This window comes from Somniosus microcephalus, chromosome 28 (genome assembly GCF_052327205.1).
Source record: "Somniosus microcephalus isolate GS21.2 chromosome 28, FLI_Smic_1.0, whole genome shotgun sequence".
Classification (NCBI taxonomy): domain Eukaryota; kingdom Metazoa; phylum Chordata; class Chondrichthyes; order Squaliformes; family Somniosidae; genus Somniosus; species Somniosus microcephalus.
In genome coordinates, this window is record NC_141014.1 from 29584906 (window position 1) to 29607018 (window position 22113).

The 22113-nt window shown below is 47.9% G+C and overlaps 1 protein-coding gene across 1 annotated transcript in view; it reads right to left on the bottom strand.

Annotated features, from left to right (window-relative positions):
• Positions 1-1923: 1923 nt before the first annotated feature.
• LOC147099482 (ras-related C3 botulinum toxin substrate 1-like) overlaps positions 1924-22113 on the bottom strand; it is a 31652-nt gene continuing 11462 nt past the window's right edge. Inside the window, exons 5-9 of the mRNA XM_085969199.1 lie at positions 20976-21038; positions 9978-10137; positions 8326-8464; positions 5892-6088; positions 1924-2301 (exon numbers count right to left, since the gene is read on the bottom strand). Coding sequence (XP_085825325.1) covers positions 8337-8464; positions 9978-10137; positions 20976-21038 — 351 coding nt within the window. The 3' untranslated portion in view covers positions 1924-2301; positions 5892-6088; positions 8326-8336. The remainder of the gene's footprint in view (positions 2302-5891; positions 6089-8325; positions 8465-9977; positions 10138-20975; positions 21039-22113) is intronic.

Consider the following 22113-nt stretch of genomic DNA (forward strand, 5'->3'; position numbering starts at 1 on the left):
ATTTTTATGGTAAACTTTATTTCAAGAAGCCACAAGCAAACAACTGACAAATCCAAGGAATAAAATGGTCAAACATTAGCAGTCAAGGTACAAGCATTTTTGGAGAATATTTTTCAATAGAAGGATCAGGCCATAATGGGCTCGTCGTACGTTTTCTTCACGCTTTTAATGGCGAGCATATGGAGAGTTTGACGACACATATTTGTACAGAAATTTTATACACGTTAGGATCAATGTGGCCATGGGTAAGGAGGTTGGGCGGACTCACAGCCATTGGGTTTTCCTACCCTTTACCTGCTGAACTTTGAACTGCAACACGCTGGGCCGTATTTTCCTCATTGAGAATAAAAAAGTTAATCTAATTCTAATAGAATTTAGTGTGTCCCCCTTCCTCCCTCCCACTAAAATGGTAGGCGTGCCTGATTGTCCTGCAGACTATCTTGTGCGAGATCAACGTGAGTGCGAATGACACACAACCAATGCCAGTCACAACACCTGTGATGCTCCTTTCACACTTGTGAAGGAGCCACTTAACCAATGCAAATTGATGAATACAGCATTAAGCCAACTTGGATGTGCACTTGAAGTGCCGTAACCTACAGGGCTACGGACCAAGTGGGATTAGGCTGGATTGGCTCTTTGGTGGGCCTAAGAAAGGATATACTTGCCACAGAGCAAATTGTGAAATTGAGTTTCAATAAATCTGGTCATTTGTGGTCCAGCGGCAGATTAAAAAGAAAAAAACGCTCTTGCCCGCTGACCGGGTCCGGCCTGTGTGAGGGTCAGTTCTAAAAAACAACTGCTGTTCCTCAAGATGGTAGCTCAGTACTGCTCAGGGCAAAGGAAAGCAAACCATCAGTCGCAAGAACAGTCTTGCCAGGGCGATCCTCATCCTGAGGGCCGGACAAAAATCAGCTACGGTTTGGATCCTAGATCCTGAGTGTATGAACAACAACAAGAAGTTGTATTTATATAGCACCTTTAATGTAGTAAAGGCGCTTCACAGGAGTGTTAATCAGACATTTGACAGCGAGCCACATCAGGAGATATTAAGACCAGAGGTGACGTGAGGAGAATGTTTTTTTACACAGCCAGTTGTTGTGATCTGGAATGCGCTGCCTGAAAGGGCGGTGGAAGCAGATTCAATGGTAACTTTCAAAAGGGAATTGGATAAATACTTGAAGGGGAAAAACTTTACAGGGCTGTGAAAGAAAGAGCACCGGACGTCCCAAAGCACTTTACAGTGGGAGAAGTGCTTTTTTGAAGTGTTGTAACGTAGGAAGGGAAGAGCAGGGGAATGGGATTAATTGGACGGCTCTTTCAAAGACAGGCACGACGGGCCGAATGGCCGCCTTCTGTCCTGAATGATGCTAAAAGCATCAATTTTCTTTGTGCCACAGATACATTTTAAAAGTGCTGCTTGAAAGGCTTTTATTTCAAGAGGATTTGAGTACAGGAGCAAGGATGTCTTACTACAGTTATACAGGGCCTTGGTGAGACCACACCTGGAGTACTGTGTGCAGTTTTGGTCTCCTTACCTAAGAAAGGATATACTTGCCATAGAGGGAGTGCAACGAAGGTTCACCAGACTGTTTCCTGGGATGGCAGGACTGTCATATGAGGAGAGATTGGGTCGACTAGGCCTGTATTCACTAGAGAATGAGAGGGGATCTCATTGAAATGTATAAAATTCTGACAGGGCTAGACAGACTGGTTGCAGGGAGGATGTTTCCCCTGGCTGGGGGGGGGGTCTAGAACGAGGGGTCACAGTCTCAGGATACGGGGTAGGGCATTTAGGACTGAGATGAGGAGAAATGTCTTCACTCAGAGGTTGGTGAACCTGTGGAATTCTCTACCACAGAAGGCTGTGGAGGCCAAGTCACTGAATATATTTAAGAAGGAGATAGATAGATTTCTAGACACAAAAGGCATCAAGGGGTATGAGGAGAGAGCAGGAGTATGGCATTGAGATAGAGGATCAGCCATGATCATATTGAATGGCGGAGCAGGCTCGAAGGGCCAAATGGCCGACTCCTGCTCCTATTTTTCTATGTTTCTATGTTTCTATGGGCTGAATGGCCTCCTTCCATTCTGTAAATTTCTATGAACTTCGATGAACAGCGTACCCCTAATGGCAACAAGAAACGGCACCACAAAAATTGCTCGGAGTACCTGTTTCACTGACTGGGCTGCGGAGGTTGTTCCGTTAGACAGCTTCTGGTCGGAGATGGAGGGAATAAACGATACGTCATAGACTGGGGCAACTTGATCTCGATTGGTCAGAAGAACCAGGAAGGAAATCTGGAAGAGATATCACGATTTCAACAGGAGCAGCAAGGTATCACGTTGTTTTAAGATGAAGCTGAAACATATCTTGAGGATGTTGTACAGTTCTGGTCACCACATTATAGGAAGGATGTGATTGCACTAGAGAGGGTGCAGAGGAGATTTACGAGGATGTTGCCAGGACTGGAGATATTTTAGCTATGAGGAAAGATTGGATAGGCTGGGGTTGTTCTCTTTGGAACAGAGGAGGCTGAGGGGAGACTTAATTGAGGTGTATAAAATTATGAGGGGCCTAGATAGAGTGGATAGGAAGGACCAGTTCCCTTAGCAGAGAGGTCAATAACCAGGGGGCATAGACTTAAAGTAATTAGTAAAAGGATTAGAGGGGAGTTGAGGAGAATTTTTTTTCCCAGAGGGTGGTGGGGGTCTGGAACTCACTGCCTGAGAGGGTGGTAGAGGCAGAGACCCTCATCACATTTAAAAAGTACTTGGATATGCACTCGAAGTGCCGTAACCTACAGGGCTACGGACCAAGAGCTGGAAAGTGGGATTAGGCTGGATCGCTCTTTTCCGGCCGGCACAGACACGATGGGCCGAATGGCCTCCTTCTGTGCTGTAAATGTCTATGATTCTATGATGATGTTAAGTCTGTTCTTGGGCTTGTTCTCCTTAAAGTAGAGAAGGATAAGGGAAGATTTAATACAGGTGCTCAAAATTATGAGGGGTTTTGATAGAGTAAATAAGGAGAAACTGTTTCCACTGGCAGGAGGGTCGGTAGCCAGAGGGCACAGATTTAAGATAACTGGCAAAAGAATGAGTGGGGAAATGAGGAGAATGTTTTTTAGCCTGTGATCTGGCCTGAAAGGGCGGTGGAAGCAGATTCAATAGTAACTTTCAAAAGGAACTTGGATAAATACTTGAAAAGGAAAAATTTGCAGGGCTATAGGGAAAGAGCAGGGGGGAGTGGTGTTAAAAAAAGAAAGACTTGCATTTCTATAGCGCCTTTCACGACCACCAGACGTCTCAAAGCGCTTTACAGCCAATGAAGTACTTTTGAAGTGGAGTCGCTGTTGTAATGTGGGAAATTAATTGGATAGCTCTTTCAAAGAGCTGGCACAGATTCTTTTCCTGGGACTAGGGACAGGGTCACTGGCAAGGCTTGGAAGCTAAGCAGAGCCAAGCCTGGTTAGTACCTGGTTAGTACCTGGAGGGGTGACCATCAGGGAAGACCAGGTGCAGAAGGTCATGGAAGGAGCCCCGAGGAGGGGCAGTTGGTGAGAAGGTCACGGAAGGAGCCCCGAGGAGGGGTGGCTGGTGAGCAGGCCCGGGCGTTGGGCTGAAGATTGTCGGACAGGAGGAATGGTGGAAATGGAATGGCGGCGCGCACAGACGCAGCGGCTTTGCTTCTCCCAGGACGGTGCTATTTACGTTTAATGTTAATGTTATTTGTACTGGACTCATGGGAGCTTGCAAGATCACATTTCGTTGTTCATGTACTTGTGCATTGTACAATGACAATAAAGTTGAATTATTATTATTATTATTTTGAATCACGCAAGGATTGGCCAAATGGCCTCCTTCTGCGCTATACGATTCTGCGATTCTCAAATATAACTTAAAGAAGCCCAGAAATAAAATCATAAATGTTTAAATGCCAAACAAACCCGTCTTAATATGGAGATGGCGGACCTACGTGGGTGATGAAGTTAAAGGTGGAAGCTGTTTCTACACATATGGGAGAAATACTGATTGAATGCAGAGAAACGTTAAGAAGGACGAGGCATTCGAGATACAGGTTCGAAAATCAGATCAATGCAAATCGCACGACACGTTTCATAAAGGAAGGCTCTGTGGGAATGAATTTCCGTGGCTTAAATCACTACATTGGCCCGTATTTTCCGATGCCGACAGGTGTGCACGCGCTGTGTACTCACCCATAGGGACATCGGAAATGCCGGTTTCAGGCATGCCAAGCGCATGCGCTGAAAACCAGCAACGCTCTTGACAGATCAGACGCCTGCCCTGGAGAAGAGCCTCTGCGGGGGGGGGAGAGTTCCGCTTTCTTGCGAACCTCCGCTCACTGAAAACCCTTAGAAATCTTACGCCTGGTAATAGCAGGCGTAAGATCTGCTTTTACCAGCATAAGAGTTGAAAAAAGTAAAAAAACATTTTTTTAAATTTCACTCATTTATAATTTAAAAATACTTTTAAAAAAGGTAAGTTTATTTTTAGCCCTGTAAAAACTTTAATTATCTTTTTAAAAAATTAAATTTTTGTTTAAAATATTTACTTTAATGTAATTTTAACTCATTTTAAAAACGTGATTTAAAAAAAAATGATTTAATGTTTTAGTGTCTTTTTGGAGTGATCTCCATTCATATATTTGACATAGAAACATAGAAGACAGGAGCAGGAGTAGGCCATTCGGCCCCTCGAGCCTGCTCCGCCATTCAATGAGATCATGGCTGATCATCCAAACTCAGTACCCTGTCCCTGCTTTCTCCCCATATCCCTTGATCCCTTTAGCCTTAAGAAATATATCCAACTCCTTCTTGAATATATTTAATGAACTGGCCTCAACTGCCTTCTGTGGTAGAGAATTCCACAGGTTCACCACTCTCTGGGTGAAGAAATTTCTCCTCATCTCTGTCCTAAATGGCTTACCCCTTATCCTTAGACTGTGACCCCTGGTTCTGGACTCCCCCGCCATCGGGAACATCCTTCCTGCATCTAGTCTGTCTAGTCCTGTTAGAATTTTATAAGTTTCAATGACAGGTCTATCTGTCAAAAGTATGAAGGGAGATTCCCTTCTCCTATTGGCTGGCCTGGCCCACGTGATCCCAGGGATGCTTGCGAACCGCCTGCGCCCCTGGGATACGTGGGCCACTGCGCATTTCGACTGTGGAGCGGCCCAGGAATGGAAGTGTCCGGACCTCGGAACCCTCAGGTAATTTCGTAGATTTTTTTCCGATAGGAGGCATCTGCACGCAGGAAGCCTCCGATCGGAAATTACGGGCCCGTGTCTTAATCCACAGTGATCTTCTGTATAGGGATAACTTCACACAGAACATGGGAGCCAGCGATGGAACAGGTGTTGGAGCCTCGTACCTGAACAGTCTCAACGCATATAAACAGTGAAAGGAATAGAGGGGGAAGCTGCCATATGTATTGGTCCTCAGTTGGAGGACAGCTTGGGGCAGCTGACACTACCCTTTCAGTTCCATACTCTTTGATTTGCGCCATTACTTTGCATCACCAGGTCCGTACACACTTACCAGGGTCAATTTTCACTGCCTTAGCCTGGCATTAACAGGCAGCTAACGGCCTCAAAATGGGGTCAGAGGCCTTAAACCCACCGTTTACACCGGTGATCCGGCTGGCTCCCTTTTTGAAAGGGGCCCAAAAATGGGTGGTCGAAAGTGACCACCTGTATCAGGAAAGCCTAGTAGGGGCCCTAGTGCTCTGGCATTGCCCAGCCACCAAGCATAAAGGGATTGCGGGACTAAATACCACCCCGCTGGCACTGCCCTCGAGATATCAAACATGCCTTCCTCCAAATTAACCTTCCTTTAACAAAAGCAAGTTAAAATCGAATTTGCTCTCACTGATCATGGTCCACAGAAGTAGTTCCAGTTAAACAGCCAATTAGCTTGGATTGCCCCTCACGCCTGTGATCCAATAAAAGACTGGGGTTGCGCTCGATAAAATAGTCTGTAGGGATCAGATGGGCCCAGTCCTCTCGTCATAGAGATGCATTTGCTCCATCCCATTAGAGAAAATCGTGGCTTCAGTCTGTTTAAATCTGCAATGGAAATATAGAGAGATCAAGAGTTATGGCTGGCGGGTGGGAAGACTTGACACAGATGTTAGAACATAAGAAATAGGAGCAGGAATAGGCCACTTGGCCCCTCGAGTCTGCTCCACCATTCAATAAGATCATGGCTGATCTTGGGCTCAAAGCCACTCAAAGCCCTGCAGCGGGTAGTCAAAACTGCCCAACGCATTACCGGCACCCGGCTACCGACCATAGAGCACATATACCAGAAACGCTGTTTACGGAGGGCACGGTCCATCATCAAAGACCCTACCCACCCCAGCCACAGTCTGTTCGCCCTCTCCTGCCATCTGGGAGACGCTACAGATGCATTCGCACCCGTACGACCAGATTTAGGAACAGCTTCTTTCCCAGGGCTGTCATCCTACTGAACTCCACAAATAAACTCTAAAGCCTGCACATCTGCCAATGCACTTTATTATGGTTATGTTTATGTTAATGTATTACAAGCCAAACGTATGTTGAATGTTTAAATGTCTTAATCTAAATGTACGCTCTCGGGAGCCGCAAGCCTACATTTCGTTGTACTGCACTTGTGCACTAACAATGACAATAAAAGTTGATTTGATTTGATTCCCTGCCCGCTCCCCATAACCCTTCACTCCCTTATCTTGTAAAAATCTGTCTATCTCCACCTTAAATGTATTTAATGACCCAGCCTCCACGGCTCTCTGGGGCAGAGAATTCCACAGATTTACGACCCTCTGAGAGAAGAAATTCCTCCTCAGCTCAGTTCTAAAAGGGTGACCCTTTATTCTGAAACTATGCCCCCCCGAGTTCTAGATTTCCCCACGAGGGGAAACATCCTCTCTGCATCTAGCACTAGCGCAAATCAAATACACCGCCAGGGAGTACAGCGCAGATTCACCAGAATGACACCAGGGTTAGAGAGTTAAATTATGAGGACCCGTTGCGTAATCTGTTACAGAGAGTACAGCGAGGGTTCAAGAAGTAATTGGATGTGTTCCTGAGAGAAAAAGGATTGACAGATATTGCACGAAGGCAGTTAGATGGGATTGGTGAGAGTTTATTTTCATTCGTTCATGGGATGTGGGCGTCGCCGGCAAGGCCAGCATTTATTGCCCATCCCTAATTACCCCTTGAGAAGGTGGTGGTGAGCCGCCTTCTTGAACTGCAGCAGTCCGTGTGGTGATGGTACTCCCACAGTGCTGTTAGGCAGGGAGTTCCAGGATTTTGACCCAGCGACGATGAAGGATCGGCGATATACTTCTAAGTCAGGATGGTGTGTCACTTGGAGCGTAACTTGGAGGTGGTGGTGTTCCCATGCGACTGCTGCCCATGTCCTTCTAGGTGGAAGAGGTCGTGGGTTTGGGAGGTGCTGCCGAAGGAGCCTTGGCGAGTTGCTGCAGTGCATCTTGTAGATGGTACACGCTGCAGCCACGGTGCGCCGGTGTTGGAGGGAGTGAATGTTTAAGGTGGTGGATGGGGTGCCAATCAAGCGGGCTGCTTTGTCCTGGATGGTGTCGAGCTTCTTGAGTGTCATTGGAGCTGCACTCATCCAGGCAAGTGGATTACTAAAATTGCCAAGTTAAATACTCCACCTCACCAAGCCCCCCCAAAACAAAAAAGATTAAAGAACAAAGGGCCCAAAACCCATGCTTGACAATCTGGTGCAGAAAAGGAACAGTGACATGCACTCAACCAGCTAATGTCTCCAATATGAAGAATAGCCAATTGGGAGACATACAGGAGAGGATCCAGTACCCATGGGACCTCATCCCCAAGGCATTCAGGAGAAGAGACGTTCAAAATCAAGAAGGGTTTTGATAGAGTAAATAAGGAGAAACTGTTTCCAGTGGCAGGAGGGTCAGTAACCAGAGGACACAGATTTAAGGTAATTGGCAAAAGAGCCAGAGGCGACATGAGGTGAATTTTCTTTTACACAGCCAGTGTTACGATTTGGAACGTGCGGTGGAAGCAGATTCGATAATAACTTTCAAAAGGGAATTGGATAAGGGCAGAAAATTGCAGGGCTACGGGGAAAGAGCAGGGGGGAGCGGGACTAATTGGAGAGCTCTTTCAAAGGGCCGGCACAGGCACGATGGGCCGAATGGCCTCCCTCTGAGCTGTAAGATTCTATAAGAGGGGAGAAGACTGGCAACAAAAGTGCCCATTGATTTCAAACTCCATTATTTTGCCCAACATCTCAGAAATTGCCACGGAATTAACCCACCAATAATTACCTATAATTAGTCTACAGAATACAGCACTGTATCTTTCTCTTCTGCACTGGTTGGAAGATCACAGCCCGAATGGCCTCCTCGAATATTGTCTTGAGGCCCTTCTGTTTGAAGGCCGAACTTTCAATAAACTTCACAGCTCCTGGACAAAAGACAGACATTTTCAACAGTTGTCCTCTTTTTTTTTATGCTTAGTTGCTCCCCCTCTGTTCCAGAAAGGACTTACTTCCTTTATCGACTTTAACAGGTGGATAATCGTGGGCAACATGCCTGCGATTTCCTGATATGGACGATTGGTAAGTGAGGCTCACTATAGTGAGCGGGCCTTTGTAAAAATGGGCCCTACAGCGTAATGCGGCCGTTTCTGAACTAACTATTGCTAAGATAGAAGGGCTTAGAGATTTGAGTGTGCCCATTTTTTGGTGCGCAGGCGGATGGGGAGGGGGTGGTGCAGGGAACCAGCCATGAATGATTAGGCCCAAGGTGCCCCCCCATCGCCCCGACGATCTCAGGCCTCATTTACATCGAGGCGGCGAGCTGCCCGAGCAGCGGCCCTCAGGTAAGTGAGGGAGGGAGGGAGACCACCGGGAAGGTGGGGGCGACTGGGTGGAGGGGTAGCGCCGGTGATCGGCGGGGCGGGAGGGGTGGTGGTGGCCAGCAGCGGTCCACGTTCTTTTAATGTGAGGTCAGGAGCAGCACTGACTGCTCTACCCGGCTCCACATTCAGGTAAATGACATGAATCTTGTCATTCATGTGGAAATGACTTATGAAATAATACTGGGCGGCCTGCTGGTGGCGCTGTCCAGGGAGAGTATAAATACTCGGGCATGGGCCCAGCTTGCTCGGAACATTCTTTAACAGGAACTAGTGAAGGGCACAACTAGACTTCCATGTTGTAAAACATTGATTAAAGCCTTGTTTAATGCTTAGACCAAGTGCCTAGTAGTTTTCTTACATCAGTAAGTATTTTGTAAAAGCTTACCTTGTCGGTTGTGATCTACAGGCGGTCCCTTTAAGATAGTCCAATTGGTAGACCAACCTTGCAAAGGGGGCCTAAAACAGGCGATAGGACACTTATTTACATATGCAAAGGGCCGTGGACACAGCACCAATTTATTGGCCTTTACCAATATGGCAGGTGGCGCACTTCCAGCTCGTAATGAGCGTGCCCTTCCTGCCCGTCCTATCAGAGGCTTGGGAGGCCATTTAACGCCCGTAAAAAGGGGGCGCTGCGCTGCCGAATTTCTAGGTTAAGCTGTCTTGTTCTTCTGGCCACAAATGGAATGGAGAACTGGCGTTGGTGCTGTGGGGTTGTGAGGAAGGAGATGATTTTCAAGATACAGGCCAGCGTTTTTTGACGTGCAGCTCAGATAGTATGAGGAGATCGTGTTCCAGGGCTAATCCCTGATTGTGCCTCGTAAAAACACGAACAGATATCGAGCCCTAGAGGCGATGTGAACATTTGTTCGTCAAGCGACGACAGATACTCCATTGCGTCTTGAACTCGATTGATAGCTTTTTGTTCAGAGGATGGGACACATCATATCCCATTATTGGCAGTACGATCCGACATATCCCACCACCCATGAGATTATCATTGGTCAAATTAATGTGCAAACAAGCTTTACGCTCCTCTTGTAGAAATGTCACGTACCAATCTCCTTCGCTACCTGTGCACCTTGTTCGTGGCTGATGGGCGCCAGGTTCTTCTCCTTCAGCTTCTCTATGGTTTCTTTGTCATCCCGCAGGTCAAGCTTAGTGCCCACAAGGATGATGGGAGAGTTGGGGCAGTGCCGTTTCACCTCAGGGTACCACTGTGAAAATAGATGGGCAAGTGCTGGCTTATTGGTACAGTAAACTCTTTATTATCCGGCACCAACGGGACCGGCGTGGTGTCGGTTTATCAAAAAGTCCGGATTACAGAGAGGTATAGTTAAAAGGTACAAGAGCTCCGTACACAGCAACAAATCCAGGCTTCCCTGTTGCTTAGCAACAAGTGCACGAACCCCAGTTACACAGCCACTAATATGAAGTAAAACTTACCTGAACCTACTCCTGAATTTTGCCGGTTAACAGAGATTCCCGGTTATTTAGGTGCCGGTAAATCGAGAGTTTCCTGTACAGAGAGTTGGGCCGACATGGTTTTTATTTACCATTGCGTTTGTGAACCAAAGCTACGGAAAGTCATAAAATAACAACAGAAAATGCTGGAAGCACTCAGCAGGCCAGGCAGCATCCGTGGAGAGAGAAACAGAGTCAACGTTTCAGGTCTGGGACCCTTCGTCAAAACTTGGAGAAGGCTGGAGATTTTAAACAGGCGCAGAGGCAGGGAGAGGGGGAGGGGAGGAAGGAACAGTCTGTGCTAGGGTCGGAGGCAGGAGGGATAAATTGTCGCAAATGGGGATGGCAAAATCATCAACAGCCTGAAAAAGGGGGGCAGGTGTTGTCATGAATCATATCATTCATGAAGAAATGACTCATGAAGTAACACTGGGCGGCCAGCTGGTGGCGTCATCCAAGGAGTATAAATACTCAGGCGTGGGCCCAGCTTGCTCAGGGCGTTTTTGTAACCAGAAACTAGTGATGTAACTAGAATCTCATGGTTGTGAAACAGTTGATTAAAGCCTTGTTTTACACTCAAACCAAGGGCTCAGTAGTCCTTTTACATCAGGGGTTATAGTCTGAAATTGTTGAACTCAACGTTGAGTCCAGAGGGCTGTAAAGTGCCTAATTGAAAGGCGAGGTGCCGTTCCTCGAGCTTACGCTGAGCTTCCGTGGAACAATGCAAGAGGCCGAGGACGGAGAGATCAGAGTGGGAACGGAGCGGAGAATTAAAGTGACAGGCGACTGGAAGCTCGGGGTCACCCTTACGGACTGAACGGAGGTATTCAGCAAAGCGGTCGCCCAATCTGCGTTTGGTCTCCCCAATGTAGAGGAGCCCGCATCGTGAGCAGCGAATACAGTATACTAGATTGCAAGAAGGGGTGTTTGGGGCCCTGGACAGTGGGAAGGGAGGTGGTAAAAGGGCAGTTGTTGCATCTCCTGCGCTTGCACGGGAAGGTGCCAGGCAAAGGCGAGGGGCTGTTGGGGGTGATTGAGGAGTGGTGTGCTCCATTCACGTGATGTCACTGCCATCCATTCCTAGTCAATGGATGGAAAATCTAGTCTATTATTTGTATCATAGCTGGGGAATCGCTGAGATCTCGCCTACATTCCTGGTAGGAATACTTGAAGACTCAGCATCTGACAGGTGTACCTTCTCTTGCCTCTCTTGGCCTCATCGGAACCTTTATTTTTCTCAACTTTATCTGCATATTATAGTCTACTACCATCTCATTTTTCTTCTCTTGTTCCCACCAGGATCCAAATATGCCATTCTACATGTTCTCCCTTCTCCCTATACATAAGAACATAAGAAATAAGAGCAGGAGTAGGCCATACGGCCCCTCGAGCCTGCTCCAGCATTCAATAAGATCATGGCTGATCATCGACCTCAACTCCACTTTCCCGCCTGATCCCCATATCCCTCGATTCCCCATGATTCTATTGATCTCTGTCTTGAATGTACTCAATGGCTCAGCCTCCACAGCCCTCTGGGGCAGAGAATTCCAAAGATTCACAACCCTCTGAGTGAAGAAATTCCTCCTCATCTCGGTCTTAAATGGCTGACCCCTTATCCTGAGACTATGCCCCCTAGTTCTAGACACTCCAGCCAGGGGGAAACAACCTCTCAGCATCTACCCTGTCAATCCCCCTCAGAATCTTCTATGTTTCAATGAGATCACCTCTCATTCTTCTAAACTCCAGAGAGTATCGGCCCATTCTACACAATCTCTCATCATAGGACAACCCTCTCATCCCAGGAATCAATCTAGTGAACCTTCGCTGCACCGCCTCCACGGCAAGTATATCCTTCCTTAGATAAGGAGACCAAAACCGTGCACTGTACTCCAGGTGTGGTCTCGCCAAGGCCCTGCACAATTGTAGCAAGACTTCCTTTCTCTTATACTCCAACCTCCTTGCCATAAAGGCCAACATGCCATTTGCCTTCCTTCTTGCTTGCTGTACCTACATGCTAACTTTCTGTATTCTTGCAAGAGGACACCCAAATCTCTCTGAACACCAACATTTGAAAGTTTCTCACTGTTATTGAAATCAAGGCTCATTACACCGCCTCCTACTCGAATCCATGGCTTTCCAGGGTTCGAAACTGCGGGACTTTGCATGGCCAGTTTTTCAACAATGTGATGTCCGATTTCTCACTCCGTGATGCACCACTGAACTGCATTATAATGGATGCCAAGGTGCAGCCTTTTGAGAATAAGGCTAATATGTTGCCGCACAAAATAGGTAGCGACATGACAAGAATTAAAAAAAAAAATAGTAGGTGCAGACTGGTGACCTTTGAGATCTGTGCTCCTGTTCGTAGAATCAGAGCAACTCACAGCACAGAAGGAGGCCACTCGGCCCGTCGAGCCTGTGCCGGCTCTGTGGAAGAGCCGTCGTGCTCAGTCCCCACATTCCCCGCTTTTTGTCCGGAACCCTGTCAGTTCCTCATCCTCCGGAACCCGTCCAACTCCCTTTTAAAATCATTGATGGAATCGGCTTCCACCAGCTTTTCAGGTCGAGCGTTCCAGATCCCGACAACTCTCCGAGTGAAACAATATCTCCTCATCGCCCCTCGAGATCTTTTTCCAATGATTTTGACTCTATGACCTCTGGTTATTGACCCACTCGCCAGAGGGAGTATTTTTTCTCTCTCTACTCTATCAAAACCTCTCATCACCTTGAAAACCTCTATTAGGTCACCACTTAAACCTTCTCTGTTCCAAGGAGAAGAGGCCCTAACTTTTCCAACCTCTCCTCATAACTGAAGTCCCTCCTCCCTGCTGCAGTGATCCACGTCGTCACTGCCTTCCTGCTGAATGTAAGTGGATTGGTTTGCCCATTACGCAGAAATAACGTGTGGAGACTGAACTGAGGCAAGCCTAAACTCAAATTCAAATTCCATCCAGCATTTGCATTTGCTTTCTCGCCCGCCAACAAGGGCTGGGATTTCTAAACATTAAATGCAAATTGAAACAAATAAAGTGAAAAGCCTCTTGACAAATGCTGAACAGAACGGTTAGTAGCTCGGGACAGTGGATTAGACCGGTGGTTTACTTGTTCTCCTGTGGCGGGGGACCCCCCTGCAAAGATTGACACATTCCCTGGGACTCGCCTGGTGCCGACTTCTGACAACGGGGTGGAAACTTGCCGCGGGCGGTAGCGCGAAGCGGGCGGCATCACATGGGCCGCTCATCGTGCGCTGGGCGCGATACTCAGATCCATTCAAGTCTAGACCCGCACGGCCAATCTCAACTCCAGCGACCTCTACCCGAAGGCAAACATTGCCGCCAGACAATCATCTGGAAATTCCGCCAGTGCTCCTCCAATCTCCCGCCGTGACTTTGGCGGAAACCCCGAGAAATACAGCATAACCAGTCCTTTTCGCCATTTCTCCCGCTCCTTCGCCACAGTTACGGGAGAACTCTATGGAAATTCGACCCAAATTTTTCTTTATTAACATACAGCAACAGAGGTCACATGATGAACTTGTAGGCACCCTGGCAATTTTTTTTGGAGCAGATCAGTTGAAAAGCAGAGTATTTTTTAAGAAAAGCAGCGTATTTTTTTAAATGGTGAGAGATTAGGAAATGTTGGTGTTCAGAGGGACCTGGGTGTCCTTGTACACAAATCACTGAAAGTTAACATGCAGGTACAGCAAGCAATTAGGAAAGCAAATGGTATGTTGGCCTTTATTACAAGAGGATTTGAGTATAAGAGTAAAGACTTCTTACTGCAATTATACAGGGCCCTGGTGAGACCACACCTGGAGTATTGGGTGTGACATGAATCAGTCATTCATGAAAGAAAGACTTATGAAATAATACTGAGCGGCCTGCGAGTGGCGCTGTCCAGGGAGAGTATAAATACTCAGGCACGGGCCCAGCTTGCGCAGGACATTCTTAACAGGAACTAGTGAAGGACACAACTAAACCTCCATGTTGTAAAATAGTTGATTAAAGCTTTGTCTAATGCTTAGACCAAGTGCCTAGTAGTTTTCTTACGTCACTGTGTACAGTTTTGGTCTCCTTACCTAAGGAAGGATATACTTGCCATAGAGGGAGTGCAACAAAGGTTCACCAGAGTGGTTCCTGGGATGGGGGGATTGTCCTATGAGGACAGATTGAGTAGACTAGGCCTATATTCTCCAGAGTTTAGAAGAATGAGAGGTGATCTCATTGAAACATACAAAATTCTTACAGGGCTTGACAGAGTAGATGCAGAGAGGATGTTTCCCCTGGCTGGAGAGTCTAGAACCAGGGCTCACAGTCTCAGAATAAGGGGTCGGCCATTTAGGACTGAGATGAGGAGAAATTTCTTCACTCAGAGGGCGGTGAATCTTTGGAATTCTCTACCCCAGAGGGCTGTGGAGGCTCAGTCGTTGAGTATATTCAAGACAGAGATCGATAGATTTTTGAATATTAAGGGAGTCAAGGGATATGGGGATAGTTCAGGAAAGTGGAGATGAGGTAGAAGATCAGCCATGATCTTATTGAATGGCGGAGCAGGCTCGAAGCGCCAAGTGGCCGACTCCTGCTCCTATTTCTTATGTTCTTATGTTATTAAATCCAAGAACACTATCGTTGCTATTCAAAGACCTAACTTAAAAAAAAATGTTCCTCGCTGACAATTTTCTGGTGTCTTGCCCAAGTGGCCATTCATGCTACAAGGCTGAACAATAGGTTTTGACTTGTCATCTGGCCACAAGAGGCAGCACAGATGAGCCTGACCCCGTCCTCATCCTCACCCAACATTCACGTCCACCCGCTTCTAGCAGAGGGACACTGGACCGCAACGAGGTGATGTAACCTAGGCTTATTCCCTCCTTCAGCGAGTAATGAAGCTAGCCCAGAGAAGTGGCATAGTGGTTAGCACTGTTGCCTCACAGCGCCAGGGACCCGGGTTCAAATCTGACTTCGGGTGACTGTCTGTGTGGAGTTTGCACATTCTCCCCGTGCTCCGGGTGCTCTGGTTTCCTCCCACAGTCCAAAGATATGCGGGTTAGGTTGATTGGCCATGATAAAAAAATTGACCCTTAGTGTTAGGGGGGATTAAATACGCGGGGTTACGGGGATAGGGCTTGGGTGGGATGGCTGTCGGTATAGGGACCAGGTGCTAGGGTTTGGATGATCAGCCATGATCTCGTTGAATGGCGGAGCAGGGCCGAATGGCCTACTCCTGCTCCTATCTTCTATGTTAAGTGCGATGAAAGTCTCTTCTGACTTGGCTTGTCAACCCTCCAGAATTGGCCTGGAGTTTCCAGGAATGAAAGATTAATTTCTTGGATGCTACTACGAGACAACCAGGAGAAAAATCATAAGGGGGGCATTCAAAATAAAATTGTGAGGGTTTTTTATTTCCCCCATTTTTCTTTGAAAACTTTCCGTTATTAGTTAAAAAAATTATTGGTTGACGGGGAGAAAAGTGATTTGACCGGGGTGGGGGGTCATATAGAGTCATATATAGTCATATAGTTTTACAGCACAGAAAGAGGCCCTTCGGCCCATCGTGTCTGCGCCGCCCATCCATCCCTGTCCAGTCTAATCCCATTTTCCAGCATTTGGTCCATAGCCTTGTATGCAATGGCATTTCAAGTGCTCATCCAAATGCTTCTTGAATGTTGTGAGGGTTCCTGCCTCCACCACCCTTTCAGGCATTGAGTTCCACATTCCAACCACCCTCTGGGTGAAAAAGTTCCTCCTCAAATCCCCTCTAAATCTCCTGCCCCTTACCCTGAATCTATGCCCCCTTGTTATTGACCCCCCCACTAAGGGGAAAAGTTCCTCTTTATCTACCCTATCTATGCCCCTCATTATTTTGTACACCTCAATCAGGTCCCCCCTCAGCCTTCTCTGCTCCAAGGAAAACAACTCCAGCCTGTCCAGCCTCTCTTCATAGCTGAGGCGCTCCATCCCAGGTAACATCCTGGTGAATCTTCTCTGCACCCTCTCCAAAGCAATCACATCCTTCCTATAGTGAGGCGACCAGAACTGCACACAGTACTCCAGCTGTGGCCTCACCAGCGTTTTGTACAGCTCCATCATAACCTCCCTGCTCTTATATTCTATGCCTCGGCTAATGAAGGCAAGTATCCCATATGCCTTTTTAACCACCATATCTACCTGCTCCGCTGCCTTCAGGGATCTATGTACATGTACACCAAGGTCCCTCTGACCCTCTGTACTTCCTAGGGTCCTACCACTCATTGTGTATTCCCTTGCCTTATTTGTCCGTCCAAAATGCATCACCTCGCACTTTTCAAGGTTAAATTCCATTTGCCACTTTTCCGCCCATCTGACCAACCCGTTTATATCGTCCTGTAGCCGGAGGCTTTCCTCCTCGCAATTTACCACCCCACCAATTTTCGTGTCATCTGCGAACTTACTGATCATACCTTTTACATTCTCATCCAAATCATTTATGTAGATCACAAACAATAAGGGACCCAGCACCGATCCCTGAGGTACCCCACTGGACACAGGCTTCCAGTCACAAAAGCAACCTTCGACCATCACCCTCTGCCTCCTGCCACTCAGCCAGTTTAGGATCCAACGCGCCAAGGCACCCTGGATCCCATGGGCTCTTACCTTCTTGACCAGTCTCCTATGCGGGACTTTGTCAAAAGCTTTACTGAAGTCCATGTAAACCACATCCACAGCATTTCCCTCATCCACCCCACTAGTCACCCCCTCGAAAAATTCGATCAGATTTGTTAGACATGATTTACCCTTGACAAAGCCATGCTGACTATCCCCGATTAATCCTTGCCTCTCCAAGTGGAGATTAATTTTGTCCCTCAGAATTTTTTCCAATAATTTCCCCACCACAGATGTTAGACTCACTGGCCTGTAATTCCCTGGTTTATCCCTGCTACCCTTCTTGAATAATGGTACTACGTTAGCTGTTCTCCAGTCCTCTGGTACATCCCCTGTGGCCAGAGAGGTTCTGAAAATTAGTGTCAGAGCCCCTGCAATCTCCTCCCTCGTGTGATGGAACCTCCAGGAATTCACCCAAGCAAAGTTGGCAACCCTACTTCTGATTGTTGTAAGATTCTGAGGTAAAATGAACACATAGCAGCCTCACCCGAGTTCCGAGTGAGAACGAGATCAAATTGTCTACATTCAACGCTGAATTCACATTAGTCATAGAGTCATAGGGCTGGATTTTATCAATGGGGAGCTTTTGGAGGCGGGACTCCCACTTTTTGGGTTGTAGTCCCGCCTCCATTGACTTGTGGCCAACCCACGCTATTTTCCCTTGATTGACCTTGTTAAGCCCGCCCAGCGGGTTCAGCAGGCCAATTAAGGGACACCTGGTTACTGGTGACGTCGGCAATTGACATTTCATCTGTCAAGAGCTTTTGACAGATGAAAAATCAGCGTTTGACAGCTCTGTGAAGCTGTCAAACACTGACAATCCGTCTTCTAACTTGAGTCCTTCTACTCAGACTCAGTTAGAGATCTCTCCAGACCAGAAAGCAGAGGCTGCAGCGTTTGACAGTTCAGCGGCCATTCTGCTTTCTGTGCCGGAGAGCTGAGGGACTCCCGAGAACTGAAGGAAGGAAGCCTGCAGGAGAAAGTAAAGGTAAGTAAAACTTATTAAAACACTTTACACTTACCTCACACACTTACCTTTGCACACATGCACCCACCACTCACCTGCACAACGGACATCTCGACCCCTCCAACCCCTGCAGACCGACGGTCCGCCTCGCTAACTTGGCGTGGTTTGGAGCCATCAGGAAGCCCACACTTCAGGGCTAAAAATAGGGATTAGGCAAAAAACTGCCTGTTAACTACCTGTTAACAGTCAGTTAATTGGCACTAATCCCCTTCCCGCCTCGGGGAGGCGGCTCCCAGCACAGGTCAGGTACCCGCCTCCTGGGACATTGGCACGGAGGCGGGTTGGGGGTGGGATGGATTCCTGCCCCCCAATTCTGCAATTTTCCCACCACTCCCGCCTCCAAACCCGCCTCCTCGGGGCTTGGAAAATCGAGCCCATAGAGTCATAGGGGGAGAAATTGGGCGAGTAGCGCCGCCTGTTAGCGCCTAAAGAGGCAGTCAGTGGCTGTAGCACCACTGGCTGCGCCTCCCGCGATATTCAGCTGGGGCGCTAATGGTGGCGTTAGCCATTTGCGCTGCACCGCCACCGATGATGTCATCGGTGTGTGCAGCGCCCCATTCGCGCCCCGTTCATGATATTTGGTAGCGAACGGCGCAACTGCGCCGTTCGCTACCGGCGCCCGGTTCACGGGGCCTTGCTGTGCCGGCAGCGGCGCAAGTTAAGGTGGAGGTGCGGGGCGGCCGTCTTTTTCGGCAGCCGCCTGCCAGCACCTCCGTCCCCGGCCTCCTGGACCCCCCCCCCCGCGGCATTGTCGGCTGTTTCCCGAGAGCCCAGCACTTCTCCTTGGTGCCGGGCTCGTTTGCCGGCACTCGCGAGCGGGGATCACGCTGTTGCAGGCCCCTCCCCCTTAACAATGGGAGGAAGGCCTGCAGAACCGCAGCGTGCCGTGCCGCAGCGTGTGGCGCTGCGGCACGTTGCGCTGCAATATTCAGTTTCAGCGCCCTAAGAGGGATGCGGAGCGCCTCAAGCCTCGCCCCGTCTCCTTCTAGGGGCAATGAAACTGAATATCTGACGATCGCTAAAGCCTCGAACGCTGCGCTAAATCCTGCGCTGAGGCGACTTTGACGCCACTTTGGCGCCCCAACCCAATTTCTAGGCCATAGAGTTATACGGCACAGAAAGAGGCCCTTCGGCTCACCCTTCAAGAACAATATGGAAACAAGAAATGGGGGAGTGCTATTCTAAGCATTACCTTGCACCTGCCTCATGCTATACCTAACCTGGGAGTACTCAAATGCTAACACTTGGGCCAAAAATAGTGGGAAAATGTTCTGCGCCCCTCACCTGTAGTAAATGGGTGGATTTAGTTAATCAAATAAATCTGGAATTAAAAAGCTAGTACCAGTGAGCATGAAACTACCGGATTGTCGTAAAAACCCATCGGGTTCACTCATGTCCTCTAGGGAAGGAAATCTGTCGCCCTTACCCGGTCTGGCCTATATGTGACTCCAGACCCACAGCTACACGGTTGACTCTTAGCCGCCCTCTGGAATAGCCCAGCGAGCCACTCAGTTGTACCGAACCACTGCAACAAAGTCAACACTGTGGGAGCACCTTCACCACAGGGACTGCAGCTCACCACCTTCTCGAGGGCAAGTAGGGATGGGCAATAAATGCTGGCCTTGCCGGCGACGCCCACATCCCGTGAACGAACAAAAAAAAGTTGTGTTTCGAAATGAAGTTGGGTGCGTGCTGTTGTAAATAGCTAACTTCCGGCCTGAGATAATACTTTAGTCATTGATTTTATCTAGTAACATGCAAATGGAGTGAAACTATGCAGATGAAAGTTCATCCTGGTTTCTGTCGTGTGCTGTGTTTAATTAAATGCCATTTGTATTCCTGAATTGTAATACTCTATTATTAACAACTTGTATTTATACAGCGCCCACAACGTTCCAAGGCGCTTCACAGGAGCGTCATCAAACAAACATTGACAGCGCGCCAAAGAGCCAGGGGTCACAGTCTCAGAATAAGGGGTCGGCCATTTAGGACTGAGATGAGGAGAAATTTCTTCACTCGGAGGGCGGTGAATCTTTGGAATTCTCTACCCCAGAGGGCTGTGGAGGCTCAGTCGTTGAGTATATTCAAGACAGAGATCGATAGATTTTTGGACTCTAGGGGAATCAGGGAATATGGGGATAGTTCAGGAAAGTGACGATGAGGTAGAAGATCTGCCATTAAACTTATTGAATGACGGAGCAGGCTCAAAGGGCCAAATGGCCGACTCCTGCTCCTATTTCTTATGTTCTAATGTTCTTATGAAGGAGAAATTAGGGCAGATGACCAAAAGCTTGGTCAAAGAGGTAGGTTTTAAGGAGGGTCTTAAAGGAGGAGGAGGTGGAGAGGTTTAGGGAGGGAATTCCGGAGCTCAGGACCTAGGCAGCTGAAGGCACGACCGCCAATGGTGGAATAAAGGAAGTGGGGGCCAGAGTTGGGGGAACACAGGGTTTCTGAAGGGTTGTAGAACTGGAGGAGGTTACAGAGTTAGGGAGGGGAGAGGCCATGGAGGGCTTTGAACACAAGGATGAGAATTTAAAAATGGAGGCGTTTGAGAATAAACAAGGAAAGATCATTTCTACTGGACAGTGAATCAGGAACAAGGTGACATAAACTCAGAAATATAGAGGAAGAATCTTTTTCCCGCACGCCGTCAGTAGAATATGGATTGCACTACAACAACAACTTGCATTTATACGGCACCTTTAAGGCAGAAAAACCTCCAGAGGCGCTTCACAGGAGTGCAATCAGAAGTAGTTGATTGGCAATTAAGACAGAATTGGAAAAACATTTGTCAAGAGAAAATATGAAAAATTTATGGGGAACAAAGCAGAGAAAGCGGGATCTTTCTGATGTGGCCCACACAGATGCAATCGTTTGAACGGCCGCTTCCTGTGCTTAAGGTTCTAGCGTCCCCATGACTCACCTTGAGACGGACATTCAGAAAAGAAGCAGGGCTGACCAGGGAAAAACAGATCACAAACACGTCCTGGAAAAGAGGAAAGTAAAATGAATAGCCTAGTAGTCCTATAATAGTGCGCTTTCATTCCACTCAACTCCATGCCAAACTATAGGAACATAGGACCGGGAGGAGGCCATTCAGCCCCTCGAGCCTGTTCTGACATTCACTGAGACCATGGCTGATCTGTGACCTGACTCCATATACCCGCCATTTAGGACAGAGAGGTAAGCCATTTAGGAAACATAGAAACATAGAAACATAGAAGATAGGAGCAGGAGCAGGCCATTTGGCCCTTCGAGCCTGCTCTGCCATTTAATGAGATCATGGCTGATCATCCAAATTCAGTACCCTGTCCCTGCCTTCTCCCCATATCCCTTGATCCCTTTAGCCTTAAGAAATATATCCAACTCTTTCTTGAATGTATTTAATGAACTGGCCTCCACCGCCCTCTGTGGCAGAGAATTCCACAGGTTCACCACTCTCTGGGTGAAGAAATTCCTCCTCATTTCAGTCCTAAATGGCCTACCCCTTATCCTTAGACTATGACCCCTGGTTCTGGACTCCCCGACCATCGGGAACATCCTTCCAGCATCTAGTCTGTCCAGGCCTGACAGAATTTTATAGGTTTCGATGAGATCCCCTCTCAATCTTCTAAACTCCAGTGAGTATAAGCCCAATCGACACAATCTCTCCTCATACGTCATTCCTGCCATCCCAGGTATCAGCCTGGTGAATCTTCGCTGCACTCCTTCCATGGCAAGAACGTCCTTCCTCAGATAAGGCGACCAAAACTGCACACAATACTCAAGGTGCGGCCTCACCAAGGCCCTGTACAACTGTAGCAAGACATCCTTGTTCCTGTACTCGAACCCGCTCGCTACGAAGGCCAACATTCCATTTGCCTTCTTAACCGCCTGCTGCACCTGCATGCTTACCTTCAGCGACTGGTGCACAAGGACACCCAGGTCTCATTGCACTTTGCACAGAAATGAGGAGGAATTTCTGCACCCAGAATTCTCTACCACAGAAGGCAGTGGAGGCCAATTCATTAAATATATTCAAGAAGGAGTTAGATATATTTCTTAAGGCTAAAGGGATCAAG